The following is a 19,756-nucleotide window of genomic DNA, read 5'->3' as shown; positions in this document are numbered from 1 at the left end:
AAAATGGCATTTTATACAGTGTATGCCTGATGTGTTATGTAAAAAAGCTCATAAATCTCAGGATTTGGTAGAAGTCTGCACATCAATCTCTGGTTTCACTGATGATAGTTGCTTGTTGGAAAGTTCAAATTTAGTGGAATCAGATGGTACATGCTACAAAATTCATTTTTTACTTGCAACAACATGTGTATTTTATAAGTCATTGCATTCGGCATGTTAAGGTCAGCCAGCTTAGGGCTCAGTCATGCAGTGAGAGTAGATCTGCTCCGAGCTCCCCGATGTTTCCAGCCGTCCTGGTCGGTCATGCAGGCACCAGAGCTGCCAATCGGGTTTGGTGGTGATCATATTCGCTTTCTTGCTGTCTTTAACACACACCCAAGCTTGCACACACATGCTCCCACGACTTGATTAATCCAAAAACTGAGATGCACAGCCTGGTGCAGCGAAAGCTTTCCTTGATTGATGCTGGTTGGCCTCACTCACTGAATTATTCAGGTGCAACAGATGTGTCAGGCAGGGAAATGTCACCGATATCCTGCACCGTTCTGGATTTGAAGCCAGACGGTCATGAAGCAATGTATCTGGGTCATGGTGGCCATGCAGGCTGCATCCAGACAATGTTTTAGCTTCCTAACCACTGGAGCGTCTGTTTGAGTTAATTCCTCTCATTTAGCCCCAATGCCCTCTCTGACTGCCTGCACCGCTGCCTCTCTCACTCTCCCTGCCACACTAAGTCTGTTAAGTAATCTGCTTTTCAGAAAGCCTCTCCGTCTGATAGCCATTGACTGCTGACACTAATGTCCATAGTCAGTGTGGACAGAAATGGGATTTATGGGTGTAAATATGTCTTTGATGTTCCAAACAACAGCATTGGCTTACAGACTGTGTGTGTTTTTTCTGACTGGCACATTAATAGGGTTAATAGTGGAAGATCAGTCAACGTGTATTGCCTGGTTAGTCTCTGTTAATTATTTAAAATTTGAGTCCTTAATGTAATTCGGAGGCGTCGCAACGGAGCAACCAGTCAGAATAACAGGGCAGCATATGTAACAGAAGAGCCAGAAGTTATATACTGAACTTCACCGAATAAATCTTGTTTGTTTATCTTTTCCTCCAGTTGACGACTCTCCGTGGAGCAATCCTGGAGGATGCCATTCCATCCACGGCAAGGCATGGAACGGCCCGCGGCCTGCCACTTAAGGAAGTCCTGGAATACGTCATCCCTGAGCTAAACATCCAGTGTCTGAGGCTGGCTCTCAACTCTCCCAGAGTCCCAGAGCAGCTCCTCAAACTGGATGAGCAAGGGGTGAGTAAACTCATGTCATGTTTCAGACAGGGGTCAGAATCAGAGATGGGTAAAGTACCCAAACATTTGCTCAAGTAAAAGTAGAAATAACATTAGAAAAACAAACAGGAAGTCTTACTTTAGCTTAAACTGTAGGAGTCTCTGTAGCTACTTTTCCATTGCAAAAGAGCGCAAAACTTTGCCAATATTCCGCTGAAGTTGAAAAAACTGTTTCACACTCATGGTGTTTTGATTAAATAAGAAATGCAATTAAAATTACATGTAACCACGTGATAAGTCATTAAGAAAAACATGATCCTTCAACTACTTCTTGTCGTCTTTTTTCTTCATGGTTTGGCAACATCCAGTTGTTGATCATGTGACTTGTGTGATATGACCAAAGTGTTTCTACTACAGTTTTGTTAAACAAACCAATTTTTATTCAGCCAATAAACTACCTCCTCCTAGTACAAAGACTTTTTTATTAAAAAACTAGAACTTTTTTTTGGAATTACAATCTGGCAGAACTTATTTACTTATCAAGAAAAAAATAAAAGCATCTGTATTTCTAGTTTCCAATTGGCAGGTCACTGGTCAGCCCTGACCAAACTGGAAACTGTCTCCTTCTGATCGTGGTGGATTTCTAATGTGCATAAACATGGCCAGATATTACCCCTAATCCAGACATTTCGGTTATTTTAAATATGTGGAAACCGCGTCAGAGAAATGCAGTGTTTTCTTAATATCACTATTTTAAGGCAGATCTTCCTTTGCATGCAGTTTGAGAATAAATTTAAAGGATTTGTGACTTGCCTGCCCAGTTTTGGCTAAAATAAAACCATTCTCTTCTATTTGTAGGGCTGCAATTAATGACTATTTTAGCAATCAATTATTCTATCAATTTATTCTGATGATTAATTGATTAATCAGATAAAAATAACACATTCTACAGATTTGACAATATTAGAAATCCTAAAAAAGATGCAAGTAAAAAAATAATTCAATTTCTTTTTAAAATAAAAAAATAAACCCTTTAACTCCTGAAATGCAATGACAGCATTTGTTTAGTAAATTTGAATCAAGTCAAGCTAAAACTATTCCATTTGATTAGTTTTGGTAAAACATATTTACAGAAAAAGGAGGGGGTTTTTAAACTTAAATGCAAAAGGTATAGAACAGTTTTAGCTTAATTCCTACTCTGCATATGTTTATGTTTTCACCTAATGGCCTTTTTTTGAGTCGCTTTACTCCAGTTATTGATTAATCGACTATTATTTCAATAATGGATTAATCACAATCGATCCGATTAATTGTTTGGCATATCTGCTTCCATGTTACGCATTTAAATAGGCTTAGAAGTACAAATAGTAGAACTTTTTTTCTCATTATTGGCTCCATGATATTAATAATGCAGATTAAAAAATTAATTGAAATCCAACAATCTCTGCAACTATCAATAGGATGTATTTGGCGCCCCTGTTGTGATCAACTGTAGCTGCAAGACTAGTGAAAATGTCTCACTTTTATTAGCTTACTTTCAATAAAAAGAGGTTAATGTGGTGTTTTTTATTTTACAAGATGGAGGGTGTAATCTGGAAGTCTTTCTCCTTGAACTCCTAATAATGCTGAAGGTTCTCTTCAGTCACAGGTGTCAGACGGATTCATTGTCTGATCTCAAGGCCTTTAATTTCTCATCTAATGAAACTACAAGACGGCAGTGGGAGTGGGAGCATTAGCCGTGTTTTACTATCAGGAAATCTGCTGCTTATTAGTCTAATTGCATTCATTAGTGCTTGCCCATCATTCTAACTGACAAGGGAAAGGCTCTCATCATGAAAAGCTCTACCAAGCCCACCTTTGTTTCTTCAGATTTTTTTTTTTACACATTTATTCAAGAGCAGTGGAGAGTCCTTTCTAAAGAAATGAATAACAGTCAAATTTACAGATTTTGCATATGATTATCCTGTTAAATGTTATTGGAAATGAGCAGCTTTTCCCTTGAAATCTGCAGACACATCATAGAGAAACTGACAAATCCATTAGGAAAGGGCAAAAGGTGATGAGATATTATAAGGAAATATATTCAAAGGAGGAGAGTGCAAGTTAATTAGGGTTTAAAGCTCTTCCAGATGACCTTGATCTTTCACACACTTCAACCCAAAAAGTCCAGTGAAGCTACACTTTATATTTAGACAGTAATATTTTTTTGTGATTCAAATGTATAATCTTGCCTAGAGTCCCTCTAACTATGTCGACCCCTCTGCAACTTTAATCTATTCATGAGAAAAAAGTCAGCATTGCACCAAGAGAGTAAAATATTTTACTCCCCCATGTCTGGAAAGTTGAATTTATCTTTTTTCTGTGCATATTTATTTTACATAAGTGGTACTAGGCTATGTTTCGTTGGTGCGAACAGCTGTATGTTTAATATTTTTTCTCTCTAAGTGAGTAAGAGAGCTGTTCTCAGTATCTTCATGATCAAGAAGAATCCTCTCCTCCAAATCTTAGCTTTTAATCTCTGCTGTAATTTTTCCAAGATTTAAGAAGAAACTGATTCATATTTCTTCTTATACGCTCCAATGACTGAACTGATTATGCACTGATGGCCTAGAAAAAGCATAAATCTGTTTAATCTGAGATGAGATTTTCATTAACAGAAATCACAAATTGCATTTATTTCTAAAGTTTTTTTTTTTTTTAAACTTCTAGAAAATAGACATGACTTGTTAAAGGTGAACAAATTATAAGATTAATTTAATCTGCAACAAATACAACTAATTTTATTCCAGATTTCTACAATTGTTTCCTCCTTGTCTGTTTTGTTTTTGTTTATTTTTAATTGTATTTGTAAATCACATTGTTTTATAAATCAATAATGAGCTGAAATGAACATATTTTTAGTGTTTTATGATAAATAAATAAGATAAAAGTTAAAATTTCCAATCCAAATATTTAGCATTTGTACTTTTCCAAAATATGTATGTAGTTACATACTTGTGCAAACTAAATTAGTGAGTGCAATGATTGAATGTTGGAATAAACTATGCAATTTAAGAAATAATTATAAAAAAGACAAGTAAGAAAAATAAATACATGAATGAGTGAATGAAAAAGGAAAGTAAATGAATGAATAAGTGTGTATACAAACTCCTTATTCATGTTGTTTTTTGCCTGGACTGTCGCAGAAACTCAGCTTGAAACAGAAACCCTCACAGCTCAACTCTTACGTATAATTTAAATTTAAATCTGATTTGTTGCTCCAGTACAAGACAGCAATCTACCACCTGCTAGGGCTGTTGTTGCAGTGCACTAAGTTTGATTATTATATATGGAAATTGAACCTTTCTGCTCGGTGACCGTGATGGTTTCCTTTTCTGGTATTGTTCCAGCTGAAGGAATCTGAAAACCATTCGTCCTGTTTGTCCTGTTTAACAGAAAATGAGGCTTAGATCAACAGATATGGAACCAGAAGTGTTTGAAAAAGTGTAAACAGATCCTTCATCCAACAACATGTCCATCTCAGGCTGAGTTTTGCATTTATTTTGTAGTTCAGGAAGCAAGTCACACCACTTGAGCTAAAAAACTCACAATTTTTCAATCCTGTCCTCAGACAAAGACGTTGCTCTTCAACTCCAGTCCATCTCAAAAAGATGCAAAGATTTGGTCTTAAAAAATCTGACATATAAGTGCTTCTAAGAGTACCAAAAAGAAACTCTTTATCTGAGCCTTAAGATCCTAAAACAACGGATAACCTTCACACGGTCCTTCACCCTTTAGAAAAAGAGCATAAGCTTTCCATAAATTCTTCAAAAAAAACAAACAAGCCTTCAGATTTGATGGTCGAACTCTCAGGAATTTAGACTCAAGATTCAAATGCTTAACCTCCAAAATGCAATGTTTATTAAACTTAAGCAACCTCTTATCTGGTTGTTTTTATAGATTTGATGATATTTGATGCCAAAAGGTTTTTTTAATGCCAGCAGTAAATCTTTTTAAGTACATTTTCAAGACAGTTGTGACAAGCAAGACATTAAGCACCAATGAAACTGAGGCTTGATGCCATGTGTGCTCAGACACAACATGGTTTGAGGATGATTTTATTTATTTTTAGAGAACACAATGATTTTATTGCCATCCTAATCAGATTTCCTTCAAAAGCGACTTGACGGAAATGTTTTGTAAAAGAAGCTTGACTGTTGCTGCAATCTGATGCAGCAACATCAGATTGGCTGTTGCTGCAAAATAAATGCAACACTTTAAAAATATTTGTTGCCATGGGGTTAGATGTGCGGTTTAATAACGTGGCACAACTTTCTTCTACAAGGATTTGGGCAACCCTGAAGATTATACCCTTGGCTTGCTTCTCCTGGAAAGGTTTTATGGAACTACTTTTCATGCTTTTTGTAACATAAGTAGATTTCAGTGGAGCAGATGTCACATTAGCGTTGCATGCACTGCCAGGGCAATGCTGTATCCCTCAGGTGCCACATGACTGTCTCCAGGGACAATGTTGCCCTCATTTCTCCATCCACTCAGTAAGAATGCAGTATTTGTGTTGTGAGTTTTAAAACCTCAGATGGTTTTGCAGTTATGCTGAAGAAATGTTCCTGGTTTAAAATGTCCTCACTTCCTGTTAAGTAGCTGATCTGTTCTGAGAAAGAGGCGTGAAATATTATTAAAAAATATTTTACACCTTTTCACATTTTGTCATCTTACAAAAACAAACATAAGTGTGTTTAATGACGCTTTTAATATGACTATCCATAAGAAAGTATTGCAAAACTGTAAAGTGGAGAATCATTAGAAAATAATAATGAAGTCATTTAAGAAATCACAATTTTGTTACTCAAATACTCTTAAGTCAGACTGCATTTCATGAATTCAAAAATTTAGCTCACCAAAAAAATTATCAAATTAAAATTAAAGTCAACAACGGAAACTGTTAGATACAAAACCAAGCATATCTCTTTAACATCTTTGCTATGTATATTTTCAAAATTTTATAATAGAAAGATTCAGATCCTCTGACCTTTACTGCTTTAAAGAATTGGTTAGATACAGTAAGTGTTTTCAAAGAAAGACCAACCCAAATCCTGTTCTAATGGCAAAGAATATATTTTTAAAATTTAATTCAACCTTAAGAATGTAGATTGGATCATTTTCTTCTTATAATATGACAAATATTTATTAGGTTTTGGATCTACAATGATTTACACATCCGTTTTGGACAAGAAAAATCAACTGCCTTGTTTGTTTTCTTCAAATATTACATGCTTATTATTTTTTAGCAAACAAAATTATATATATATATATATATATATTTTTAAATTTTTGACCTATAAGTATGTTTAACTAGGCAATTCTGACAAAGATGAGAAACGTTTGTACACCACTCCCGTAAAAATACATTAAATTCCAGAGTAAATAATTACCTTTATTTGTCAGTAAACAGTTCACCTGTGCGTAATTTATTATTCACACTTTTCTGCAGTGATTCCACCAGTTTGCTGATGAACAAAAAGCATCAGAAGAAGGAGGATAGCAGACAAATTGAGGACTATATGCACAGCTTTTGACATTTGAAAAGAAAGTCAGATGAACGCATGTTTGCTTCTTTCAGCAAACATTTAGTTGAAAAAGTACAACAAGGTGCTGTGGTCAGATGAGGCCAAAGTTGAGCTTTTTGGTTTACAAAAAATAAGTTGTTTATAGCAAAAATGTCACGCTGAAAACATTTTTCCAACTTCCATTTTGCTATAGTAATGCAAAGGAAGTTTCCTACTGTTTTATAAGTACACACAACTTTGGTTGATGTGTCACCTCAAACTTAACTAAAATACTTCAAAGTTGATTTGCTTTTATGAGACAAAATATGAAAAAGTTCAAAGCAGCTGTATCTGTTGGTGAGTGCTGAATTTAGGTGACCTGAATCCACTTTTCAAGCACCGATGTGAAAGTCCTTCATCCATTCTGTAAGGATGTGCTGGAGGTTAAGTAAGTCCTTATAATTCCAAATGAAAAATAGACGACCACATCATTGCACATCATGCAGTTTCCTCTGAGCTTGAAGGTATAATAGCTTCCCATCACGGCGGGAGCTTCACCATAGAGCAGGCTTGCTGATAGAGGAGTCGTCATGACAACCATGAGGGGAGTACACCAAGAATTGATAACCTGTAACGGGGGAAAAAGGGACGGTTCAAATTGGTTTCAGTCTATAGATCATTTATTTTCCTCCACAGTGAGGAAAACCTTTTTGGTCTTGCAGATTGTCATTTAGTTGCAGGGGTCAGGCTGGAAATATTGGATCACATGCACCAATCCTAAAATAAAAATAAGGATATATGCTAAAGTTGGCAAAGTTTATTATAATAAATCCACGTCTGCTGCCTAATGTATCTAATTCACTCCCTCGTCGCTCCACAGCTGCACTTAAGTTGCAGCTAATAACGCGGCTTAATTTACGCTCCGGAGAGCTCAGAGCCCGGCTTCGTGAGAGGGGATTTCATTTCGCCCCTTGAAGGGATGTAAGACCTTAACTTGAGCTGCAACATGATGGAAAGTAGAGACTCACCTCTGTTGAGTGTGCAACATCTCAGCAACAGGAAGTGATACTTACTCCGAGGTATTTGTGTGTTCCAGCTAAGCTTCCAGCACAAGGTGGGGGTTCTTTACTGCAAGGCGGGCCAGAGCACGGAGGAGGAGATGTACAACAATGAGAGCGCTGGCCCGGCGCTGGAGGAGTTCCTGGATCTGCTCGGCCAGCGGGTTCGCCTCAAGGGCTTCACAAAGTACAGAGCCCAGCTGGACAACAAGAGTAAGAAAAAGCCTGTTGCATACATTTAAAATGTGCAAATTTATAAACCTGCATGAAAGATTTGTTGCAGCAGATACCATATTTAGGTTATTACAGTCGACTAAAATGAACAAATAACGAAAACTGAAATTGAGAAAGCATTTTTGTTAACTGAAATAAATAAAAACAGTAATTAATGGGGAGAAACTATAACAAACTATATAACTGAAACTAGAGATATAAAATTTATTTCTTAGCCTTTTGTGTTGATGTGAAATTTATATTTTTTTCCCCACACGAACAATTTACATCAATTGTCAGAAAATTACGGCACTCCTTAATCCTCCTGGCGTCACGTCATGCCAACCCCAACAGTTTGGATAAAGCGCCAGAGTCAGTAAAGGTTCAAAAATAATTTAGTAAATTTTTTTTAAATGGTATTTTCTGTTGAGTATTCATTACCCACACAGAATGCAATATGTTAACCTTTTTGAATTCAGCACCAAAAAATTAACCAAGGTACAAAAAACTAAAACTAATAAAAACTACATTGAAACTAACTGATAAAAAAGCAAACACACTCTAAAAACTAACAAAAGTAGACAAACAAAAACTCACAATGAAATAAAACTAAGTTATAAGGAAAAACCCAAAGCTATTATAAATCTGTACCACACCACTTTATTTCTAAAGCACTTATTATTCAACGTAGCGGCTGACCAAAGTGCAGTACAAGAATAATAAAGAAGTTTAAGAAAATATGGTAACACTTTATTTGACGGGGTGTGCGTAAGACTGACATGACACTACCATAAACGTAACTTTACACCTGTCATGAAGATGAAGCAGTCTTCATGAATGTTTATGACTGTTGTCATGAAGTGTCATTTGGTAAATAATGACACTTGTAATGCAAAGATGCATTAAAACTTGCATTAAAAGTGTCAATTTTGCATTATAAGTGTCATTATTTACTGAACGACACTTCATGACAACAGTCATAACCATTCATGAAGACTCCTTCATGTTCTTGACAGATTTTATGTCATATTTATGACAGTGTCATGTCAGTCTTATGCACACCCCGTCAAATAATGTGCTCCCGAAAATATAAAACATCACAAAGTCAAGGAAGGAGTGCAACATTAAGAGACAGATGTTAGCTCGCTACCAAAGAGAGAAAGTGTTTCCATTTTTAAAACCTGTTTGTTCATTTGTTTGTGTGCAGCTGACTCAACGGGAACACATTCCCTGTACACCACCTACAAGGACTACGAGTTGATGTTTCATGTGTCCACCATGCTCCCCTACACGCCCAACAACAGACAGCAGGTAAACTTTGTGCTTTATTACCTCCACTAATCACATCATTTGCTATTTTGCGTGGAGAATCGCCATATAATGGTTTTAACAAGTCACTGGGCAGCTTCTCTGCAAGGATCGTTCAGTGCTGACTTTTGCCAGCTGTCCCTAGAGAGCCGTTTTGCCATGGTAATAACCTATTAGCTGAAAACACGAGCATTGCCATGGAGACGGTGCCCCATAGTTGGATTTTAATCAGTGCTTCCTCATGGGATGGACCTGCCGCTGTAGTAGACGAGCCTCTGTCTCTTTGTGAACAAGTGGGATTAAGTGAATGTAGTGGCTGATGGGCAAATGGTGGCTAGTAATGCATAATTGACAATGTTTCAGTACGTTGTTGTCTGTGCTAATGTATGGAAGTGCTTTCTGAGCCCTTAATAAAGCCTGTGCACACAGCCATGTAAAAGCATTCATTTTGAAAGGACTCAAGGAGGTTAAAAATGATGGAGAGAAGCAGTGTAATGTGGTGGAACCAGTCTGTCAAGTGCATCTTATGTGATTGGTATTGACCGTTTGCAACTACGTCACTTAATCATTCGAGGCGCCATGATGGATGTCGGAAGTGAGAGACATCGTTTTGCTGAGCGACTGAGGTTCGTTTTCCCAAGTTGTTTTTGTAATCGTACTTACTTATAAAGTATAGGACCGTTAATCTTCCTACCTTGTAAAAAGTGTTTGCTGCAAATCTGCGGTTACATTGAGGGCTTGACAGTCATTATGATTGACGGCTGCTATCCATCGCCACCGTATATTTCCTAACTTTCAAAGTTATAAAATAAAATGACAAGTTTGGTTTGTATCCTTGTTTGTTTGTGCAGCATCCTATGACTGTTTTAAAAGTGAAACCAACTAAATAAAAGTGATATTAGGCCACCACATGTGCATTTTTTGACAGGCTGTACAGAAGTGCATAGGTTGTTTTGACATCCGTCATGGGGTCTTTCGAAGAGAGTGACGTCACGTGCAAAGGGTCTATAGTTGGATAGTTTAATTTAATCCCTATGGGTAATCTTCCAGCAGCCTCTACTCTATCCCATTTCACCTCTATACCCTATAATCCTGCTTGTTTTGGGCTCTTTCTGACCCTCTCTGGCAATCACATTCCAGACAGAATGAGGTTAAGTGCTTGTGTAGACCATCAATACATGCTATCATGTATAGGTTTAGGTAAATGCCTCTCATTTATTCATGTATATAATGAATTAGGTTGGGTGTTGATATCTGGGTGCTCAGAAGAAACAGTAGTGTCAGCTATTTGCAAAGTAAATATAATGTCAATTTTATAATTTTAATGTAAAAGCAATAAGAAAACCACTGAAAAGATGAAGTGTTCAATGATATTAACACTCGTATCTAACTAGTCTAGAGGGAAGAGTAGTAAAAACTCTGTTTAATAAACCTTTGTTAAGATTAGAACTTGGATTTGTGCTGGTTACAAGTTGGTATACAGAACATTCCCATTCCCCATAATGGTGCTCAATCACCATTATGAATTACCGTTAGCAACACAAACTACTAGTGGTGATTTGTTTGCCTTTTATGTATTTAAACACAAAGGGAACATGTTCCCTCGCCATGGTTGTAAATCATTGTGTGTGGAAGATTTAATGAGATACAAAGCGCAATTAGTGCCAGTAAACAATTTATTACAGCTACTTCCATTATGTTTTAAACACCCTGTAGCCATATTGGAAATTTTGGAATAGTATCAAAATTAATTTAACCATGTTTAATCCTTGTACCCAGTCACCACTGCTTTTAGCAGTACAAGTTACTAGCAGTGTCGCCTTTATGAATTCAAGCATTGAAGAAGCCAACATTTTTGGAAATCCAATAAAACAGACAATTAGCGTGTTACTTTTGCTATATTTTAAATAGAGGTGCACCAACTGTGGTTTTCTGGCCGATCGCCGATTAGCGGCCTGTCCTACCGTTTCTGATTTTGACCGATTTTTAAAAAAATGTTGCTCAATATAGCAAGAAAGTTGCTGAATTGGCAACAGTGGAGTAACTATTGTGAACTGCAAACATGCAGACATGACCTGGTGGTCTGGTCTGTCAGTCAAGCCTTTCTCACAGGAGAGCAGAAGAGGACAGAGGTTGATTTTTAGACCTTTGCTGAGGTAGATGAGATTGGGGGATAAGATCGGCTTCAGGTGTAAGAATTGGCCAATCACTGATCTCCCAAAATTAAGGAAATCAGCACCGATAAATCAGTGCACCATTGATTTTAAATGCACAGCTGCCATATTACATTTTGAGGTAAGATCTGGTGAAAAACTACCAAATTCCAATAATATGGAGGCTAAATTTTGTTTTTCAACTTAGAAATTTAGACATTTTTACATCTAATTAATCACTGAATTACACAATCTTGAAATACCGACTGCATCAGGTTTTACATCGTCTCACTCGAATTTTTGTCTTGAACATTGAAAATAAATTTATTGAGTTGACCTCTTTCATCATGATAACAACTGTTTTTATTGTGTTCTTTTAATACTTTTCACAGTTATTAAGGAAGAGGCATATTGGCAACGACATTGTCACCATAGTATTCCAGGAGCCCGGGGCCCTTCCCTTCACTCCCAAAAACATCCGCTCCCAGTTCCAACATGTGTTTGTTATCGTCAGAGTCCACAGCCCGTGCACTGATAACGTCTGCTACAGGTAAATGGAACAAGTGTGCACTTTGCCTGTAAGCTACTTTATTTTATTAGGCGAGGGAGGAGAGGACTCAGGGAACAGAAAAAGAGAAATTGTGCAGAGTTGAACCCTCTATTAAGAAGCAAACTCATATGCTCTTGACAATTAAGGAAGATGGGTTTTATTATTTAAAAAGGGCTTTGCAAAAAGGAATTCTTGCTAAATTGCATGAAGACATTAAATTTGAAAGTGTAATAATAATAGCTTAGTGTGCTCCTTCTGTGGTTTCTGCCATGGCTTTGTAGTAATATCCACAAATCACAAGGCTCTTTTGATGTGTTTGGTGATGATATAGTTATTATCTTCAGAGACACCTTTAAATTACGACTTGGAGCTCTGCTTCGAATGTGTTTGTAGGCAAAGAAGACTTTCACTAATAACATAGAACAGAGCAAATTTATCATCTCTCGCTCATCGGAAAAGAAAAATCTTGAACTTGTCATTTCAAAACAAAATTATTGCTCATTCAGGGGTGTTACTTTTTAAAGGGAACCTATTATGCAAAATTCACCTTTTGCATGTTTTTGTACTTCTATTTGGGTCTCTACTGCTTCTAAAAACAGCCAAAGCACTTAAAAAAAAAAAAAAATTTGGCAATAAGTTCATATTTTTTAGTATCTGGAAAATTAGTTGTTTTAGAATATAAAGTCACAAATCAGCAGGCACTGCCCCTCACCTAGCAACCCCAGCAAAGCCCAGCCCGTTACCTAGCAACCCCAGCAGAGTTCCACCCGTCACCTAGCAAACCAAGCTGAGTTCCAGCACGTTTGCTCAGCTTATTTGGATTTAAAGTGACAAGAGCTCAAAAAAGACTCAACTGACCAGACTAAAATGTCATTATTTAACAAGGATTTTGTACAAAATATGTAATGAACATGTTTTGTTTAGTCCTTAGAACTATTCCAATCTGTTCAAGGATGCATAATAGGTCATCTTTAACTGTTACCTATATCGTTTATCCCTGACTTTTTTTTATAGCGTCGCCGTATCCAGATCCAAAGACGTGCCTCCGTTTGGACCCCCCATTCCCAAGTCCGTAACTTTCCCAAAGTCAGCCGTTTTCAGGGACTTCCTACTCGCAAAGGTCATCAATGGCGAGAACGCTGCTCACAAGTCGGAGAAGTTCAGAGCCATGGCGACTCGTACGCGGCAGGAGTACTTGAAGGACTTAGCCGAGAACTTTGTCAGCACAGCTACTATAGACTCAGCCGTCAAATTCAGCTTCATTACGCTTGGAGCAAAGAAGAAGGAGAAAGTCAAAGCCAGAAAGGAGGCGCATCTGTTCAGTGTGGGAGCCATCACCTGGAGCGTCTGCGCCCGGGACTTTGGGCAGTCGATGGACATTGACTGCTTGCTCGGCATATCCAACGAGTTCATTGTGCTCATTGAAGAGGAGTCGAAAAACGTAGTGTTTAACTGCTCATGTCGCGATGTCATTGGATGGACTTCAGGGATTATGAGTATTAAAATCTTCTATGAGCGCGGGGAGTGCATCATGCTGTCTGCCCACGACAACTGCGGCGAGGACATCAGAGAGATGGTGCAGCGACTCGAGGTAATACCCTTAAAAACTCATCTCTAATAATCTGAGTGATCTTAGAGGTCGTAAACACTGCTGGATTAGAATCATCTTGTGGCAAAATACCTTCTTCATCATACTTTAATCCACTGCCTTCTGTGTAAGTCTGAAATCGCACCATACAAACATTTCAGTGAACACAAGTCTTAATATTCAGCTTTAGAACTGCACAACCCTCTTATAAAAGGCGTAAATTACTTAGCATTTTCTCTGACTGTGGATAATTGTGGGTTTCATCATTTTTCTTTCAACATAATGAACAAATTAAAGTAAAAACAATTCAATTCTTTGCAGGGGGGTGCCAAACTGTGCACTAATTGAGGAAACGTGCAGCCCACGTTTCAGTAACGCTTAAAAAGGAAATAATAGGAACAAATTCTAGCATTTAGGGCTTAGTATTCAATTTGCCTTTAGATTTTTCTTAAGGATTTTCCTAAAAGATAAAGAAATAACTGTAATAACAAAGGAATATTTGTGTTACATTTTAGATCATAATCTGTTTCTTCTTTAGATGTGTTTTAGCCTACTTTGTGTTGTCAGAGAGGTTTTGCACAAGTGATTTATTGAATCTACAAGTTAGGCTATAATCAGTTCTGGCTGTGACTCATGAAAATAAGTAAAATATTGCATCATTTACAGCTAATTTGTGATTTAACAGGTATACATTTTGGTTTGGCTATCCTTTTCTGCCTTAATTAATGACATCATCAATTTCAAAACTATCTTTTGTATTTAATCAGGTTGTTTTTATTTTATATTTACATTTGTTTGATGATCTGAAACATTATGGGATTAAAGCAAAACATGTCAGCATGTATCATGAAAGAGACAGAAAGCTCAAAAGGAAGATACATTTAGCCTTCCTGTTATCTTCTGTTGTTAGCTCTGTTGTCTTTTTGAATAAAAGCCCCCAGAGAAGGTATCATTTTTGACTTATTGTAGGTGTTTTCATTTTCATATCTGGAAAAATTCAGATATGAAACAATGAAATTTCAATAACTACAAAAGAATGACAAGCACTTGCTGTAGCTTAGCTCTCTGTTTTAGCATCCTACCTAAGCAACAGACTAGCTTCCAGAGAAAGCATACTTTCCTTGCCATCTCATTGATACCAGAAATAGCTGACGTTGCGGCTCTTTACCTCAGCGAGAACTTGTTTACTAATTGAGATTCTGAGCAACTGGTCAACTAATTTGTAGTGCCTTTGAATTTTTTATCCATGCTAGCTTTCAGAAATTGAAATCTCTTCTCCTTCTTGGTATTCTTGCAGCGGTTGGCCAGATGGCCAGCAGCCAGACATCAGCTGGGTGGCACCCAGAGTGAGGTTTCAGACTCTCTTATTTCCAAGCAGCCTGTAAAATCTGTGGAGGGTGTTGGTCCGTTACGGGATGATGACTGCAAGCGCTGCTTGATTAAGTGTTGAACAAAACAGTTTTCTTCATCAGCTCAGCAGTATTATTGCATGTTTAACCTGACATCTCTCCTGTCAAGTCCCATATGTGTTGCAACCTTACACTGCGCTTCCCCTGTTTAGGGTTTGGTTCCAGTCAGCGTTCTGAGAGAAAGTTGCTGCTTGTGTTTGTGGCTTTTAAACAGGGACTCCAGTACGGAGGCCCCTATGGGACATGTAGGATGTTTTTTCTTTAGGTTCTCTTGCAATAATGTACTGATCAATTCATGTGGTATAACTGAATACTGAAAGTCTTTCTTACGGTGGCTATCGTACTTTCTGCTATAATATAAGGTTTTCGTAAGGTTTTTCCATGTATTGATATCTTATTTGTGAAATATCTGAAGTTATATAAATATTTTTTTGGATAGAAATCCATACTTCCAAGATAAAAACAGAAACTTTCCGTAAGAAGGAAAGAAAGAAAAAATACATCCAAACTATTTGGACTATTTCTGAGTTATTTTCATGGGGTAATAAAGTCATCTGGCAGTTTTGATTGTATATTGTTTGTGTTGGTAGTCTGAATGATTCATAAATGGCTGTTTTGATGTCCATCTCAGTTTTTTGCACCAAAGAGTTAAGAATATAAACACCTTTTCACTGAGGTTCTTTAAATGTGTATATATTTGAAAGTTTAAATTGACATTTGTGACTGTACACAAAATAGACCAGCTTATTGCGAGGGAATGCAAAAGAAAAAAATTTTCCCATGTCACCTATGGGGCTCTGTACTCCAGAAAGGATTGTAGATTTCCTGCCTTTTTTGTTCTTTTTTTTTTAGCTCATTGCTTTGAATCCACAAAGGCGTATAGTTCACATCGCAAGTTAATAAGAGGTAAACCATTAGGAGATATCATTGCATTTTCATCTACAAGCAAAAAAAAGAGAAGCTGCCGCTGTCACTGACAGCTCATTTAATTGAATGAAAGATTAGCAATGAAACTGTTTTCTGCCACTGCTGAATTGGAGGACGTGTGGGTGCAGGTACAGAAGGAGGCGGCTTAAAGAGGACACCAACCCAGTTTTTACAGGGGGAGGAGTGGAAACAGACACAATTTTGGCTCTAACAGACTAAAAATAGAGGCCGTTTGGCCTCATACTGCTTCACTCCCTTTAAGAACTTCCCACCAAGTCCTCTTCTCCCCTTCTTTTAAGCAAAGCCCCGGCCTCCTCTGTGTGACATTGTGAGATTTTGGTACAGACATCTGTTACTTCTAGTCTGCAAGCACAAGATGCTGCGCAAACATTTGCCAATGCTCCTTGTTTTGCTGGATTTTCTGTTTTTATTACTATTATTATTATTATTTTGACCATTTAAGAAGTGTTTACTGAATATCTGATTAGACTAGCGTTTGTTGTTAGTAACTCGTTGGTCAAAATTCTAAATTTGGTTTGGTTTTACAGCATTTAGAGAAATGTTCATCAGTTTTAGGTCGTCAAGTAAATTACAATATCAGAGAAAACCTCAGTATAAAGCTGTAAGAAGCCATCTGAACCAGCCTGGGTATTTGCTTGATAATCTCAACAGCTGGCTTTGCCTCAAAGCTGCTATCAGGTGTTTGTGATAACTGGCAATGAATTGTTTTACATCACTGCAGAGGATTTCTGGTTCACCCCTTGGAAGAATTGTTTTAATTCAACCAGATGTAAATGGTTATAGAGCAATATTTCCCTACACTGGTCCACCTTATTTTAATAATAGCAATTTTAATAATGGCTTATTGACAGACCTTTGCTGAACTGCAAGGTGTGTTTAAGCTGGGAAATATTTAAAACATGCAAGTGCCTCGAGGATCACGGTTGGGAAGGACTGTTACAACAACTAAATTAAACTTACCTTCTTTTAGTTTATTTTTTTCTTTTGAGTTATTCAGATGTTGAATTGCTAGTGCTTTTGATCACTTGTCTGGTTGTGAAACCCAAACAATCTCAAGGTTACGAACTGTTGGCTGAATCTTCTCCTTCAGGATTTTCCTGTTGGAGAGCAGAAAAGAAGAAGCCCCAAAACATCACAACACCACCAAGTTTGATTGTCGGTATGATGCTCTTCTTCTGTAAAGCTGGGTGAGATTGCCACCAGATGTAGAAAATGGCTCATTCTGCAGTACCAAAGCATTTGAAGCATCTTCTGACCCCTTTAGTCAATAACTTTATGTCCAATTTGTTATTGAATGTATTTAAATCAGTTCATGATATGTTGTAGCCTGCTTCATGTTGTTTGACCGGTACCATTTAAACCAGTCTTTCTCAAACTATGGTCCCTAGACCACTAGTGGTCCGCGAGGTACTGCATGTAAACAACCGTTTATTTGCCGTTGTGTTAGCTCAAAGTGCGACGCAACAGCTAGCTTAAAAAAGGATTGTGTTTAAAAATAATAATAGATAAATGACTTACTAAAAAGAAAAACTGCCAGTGGAAAGTTTCTCAGGGTGAGCTAAAGATAAACTTTTGTTTTTGAACAGTATTACGATACATAGCATGACGCAGATGTTGTGTTGTTGCGGAGGAAATTTCAAATTAGATGGTCCGCGAGTGTTTATTAAATGGGGCAAGTAGTCCTCAGCCTGAAAAAGTTTGTCTTGTATTAAAACTTTTTGGTGAGCTAAAATGTGTGACAAAGCAGCCATAGCAAAAACAAATCCGGTATGTGGCAAATATTTTTTTCACAGCACTTTACATGAGGTCTCTGCAGGTAAAAACGTGTTTTATGAACAAATACTGTGATAAACTGAAATGCTCAACAGAGCTTAAAGATGAGATCTGGTTGAAAAAGATTGTGCATGTCTTAACCATGTCAGAAAGAAGAGAAAATCCCTTCAGAACCTGAAGAAGTATTTTCCATAATTAATCTTGAAAGGACACAGATGCCTTTCAGTGTCAGCTCATCTCATAAGAAAGGACAGAGCAGGATATATTAGCATTTATGATTAGCCAAAGGAGATCACTTTCTCATCCACTATGTTAATCTTCCTTCTCCTCTTTCCTGCTGTATCTGTGAAAAAAATAAAAAGTTTTGCAGGAGAAGCCCTGGATTAGTATTTGGAGCAGTAGGCCTAGCCGCGCTGACCGTGCGGACGTCGTCCCAGAGGTGTCTGTAAATGTCCCAGCGGTTGACTCGAGTCGTGTTTCACTCTGTGGATTTACAGGCTGCCGGACTTGTGATGTAATGCGAACCAGGGCGAACAGATTACCCACTGTAACCTACAGAGGAGCTCAGAGTGAGAGCACAACTAAAAGCTTTGTGGAGAAGTCCTTCTCCCCAGGGAGCTCCGGAGCTGGGTGGCCGCATGTTTGGCCTTTATTAGACAAGTCCTCTTGGCATGGAGGCATGTATTTCTACTTCTGTTTTGTTTCCTTTGCATCGTGGGTTGCTCAGTTAGTTTGTTTTATCTTTTTTTGTGCTATATGCATCCATAGAAAGCTAATTATAGCAGCATAAGAAATAGCAGAAGTTGTTTTTCTTCCTTTTTTGGTGTTGTTGACAGACAGGATATGGGCAGAAAGAGAAGGAGGGAAGACATGTAGCAAAAGTTGGGATTCGCACCCGGATGCCTTCCACCGCTACACTCCATTTGTTTTATACTTTGTATGATTAACCTATATACATTTAACTAGAAATAACTTATTAAGCCTCTTGCAATAAGCAAAGGATCAATTAATCGCATGATCAGTTAAAATGAGCTCAATAATTTCCATTCTGCTGATTAATAGTATTTGAAGGGTGATTTTGTTTATATTTTTTATTTTTGGTTTCGGTTGTGTTCCGTTTTTATTTGTTATTTTTAGTTGTCATGTTTATTTTGGATATTTAAAATAATTTTCAGTTCCAGTGCAATGTGTTTTTGCAAAATAAGTTTTTTGATCTTTCAGAGGACAAGCTCGCATTATTATCCAATTATCAATATATTACTTGAAAATAGTCTTTATTGCAATAATCACTGTGAACATTTATTGTCCAGCTAAATTTGTTATTGTGACAGGCTTAATTATGAATAAATATTAGTATTATTTTCAACTATGGATCATTTTAAACCTTTTTAGGTTTAGTCACTGGTAAAAGTATGTACAAAAATACATTTATTGTATTGCAGTGACATATTTATATTTATTGAATGTGAAAATAATCCAAATATTTTGTTTAAATGGAATAACCTGTGCCAACTTATTGGTATCCCAACAAAAATGTTTGTAAAATAAGTGTAAGTGAAATAATGAAATATTATCCTTATTATTAGTCCTATGGTAGCTGAATCAAACACACTTCTTGTTTCTTTGCACTATAAATATAATGAGACACAAGTCAGTTTGGCAGTAACCCAACTTTTAAATGTACTCCCTTGTAATCAACAGACTAAATAAACTGTTGCATTTACAAAGGTAAAAATGTGGAATTTGCTGAAGTCTACAGGGACTTTAACTGGAACAGAGCGCTTTGATGAGATGAGATGAAGAAGTGGAAAAGCACTTCATGTCTGCTGTTGCGTATGGTGGAGGATTTATGACTCTGTGGCCTGTTTCTCTTCCAAGGGTTCTAAGAAGCTTGTTAGAGTGCATGGCATCTTAGAAATATTAAG

The 19,756-nt window shown here is 37.1% G+C and overlaps 1 protein-coding gene across 6 annotated transcripts in view; it reads left to right on the top strand.

Annotated features, from left to right (window-relative positions):
* Nucleotides 1-19,756, top strand: part of LOC114137938 (signal-induced proliferation-associated 1-like protein 2) — a 115,132-nt gene that overhangs the window by 49,995 nt on the left and 45,381 nt on the right. For all 6 annotated transcript variants that reach the window (XM_028006814.1, XM_028006813.1, XM_028006812.1 and 3 more), the window contains 5 exons: nt 1,118-1,306; nt 7,928-8,102; nt 9,310-9,413; nt 11,956-12,113; nt 13,128-13,704. In XM_028006814.1, coding sequence (XP_027862615.1) covers nt 1,118-1,306; nt 7,928-8,102; nt 9,310-9,413; nt 11,956-12,113; nt 13,128-13,704 — 1,203 coding nt within the window. The remainder of the gene's footprint in view (nt 1-1,117; nt 1,307-7,927; nt 8,103-9,309; nt 9,414-11,955; nt 12,114-13,127; nt 13,705-19,756) is intronic.

This window comes from Xiphophorus couchianus, chromosome 22 (genome assembly GCF_001444195.1).
Source record: "Xiphophorus couchianus chromosome 22, X_couchianus-1.0, whole genome shotgun sequence".
Lineage (NCBI taxonomy): Eukaryota > Metazoa > Chordata > Actinopteri > Cyprinodontiformes > Poeciliidae > Xiphophorus > Xiphophorus couchianus.
This window is presented reverse-complemented; position numbering and strand designations above follow the sequence as displayed.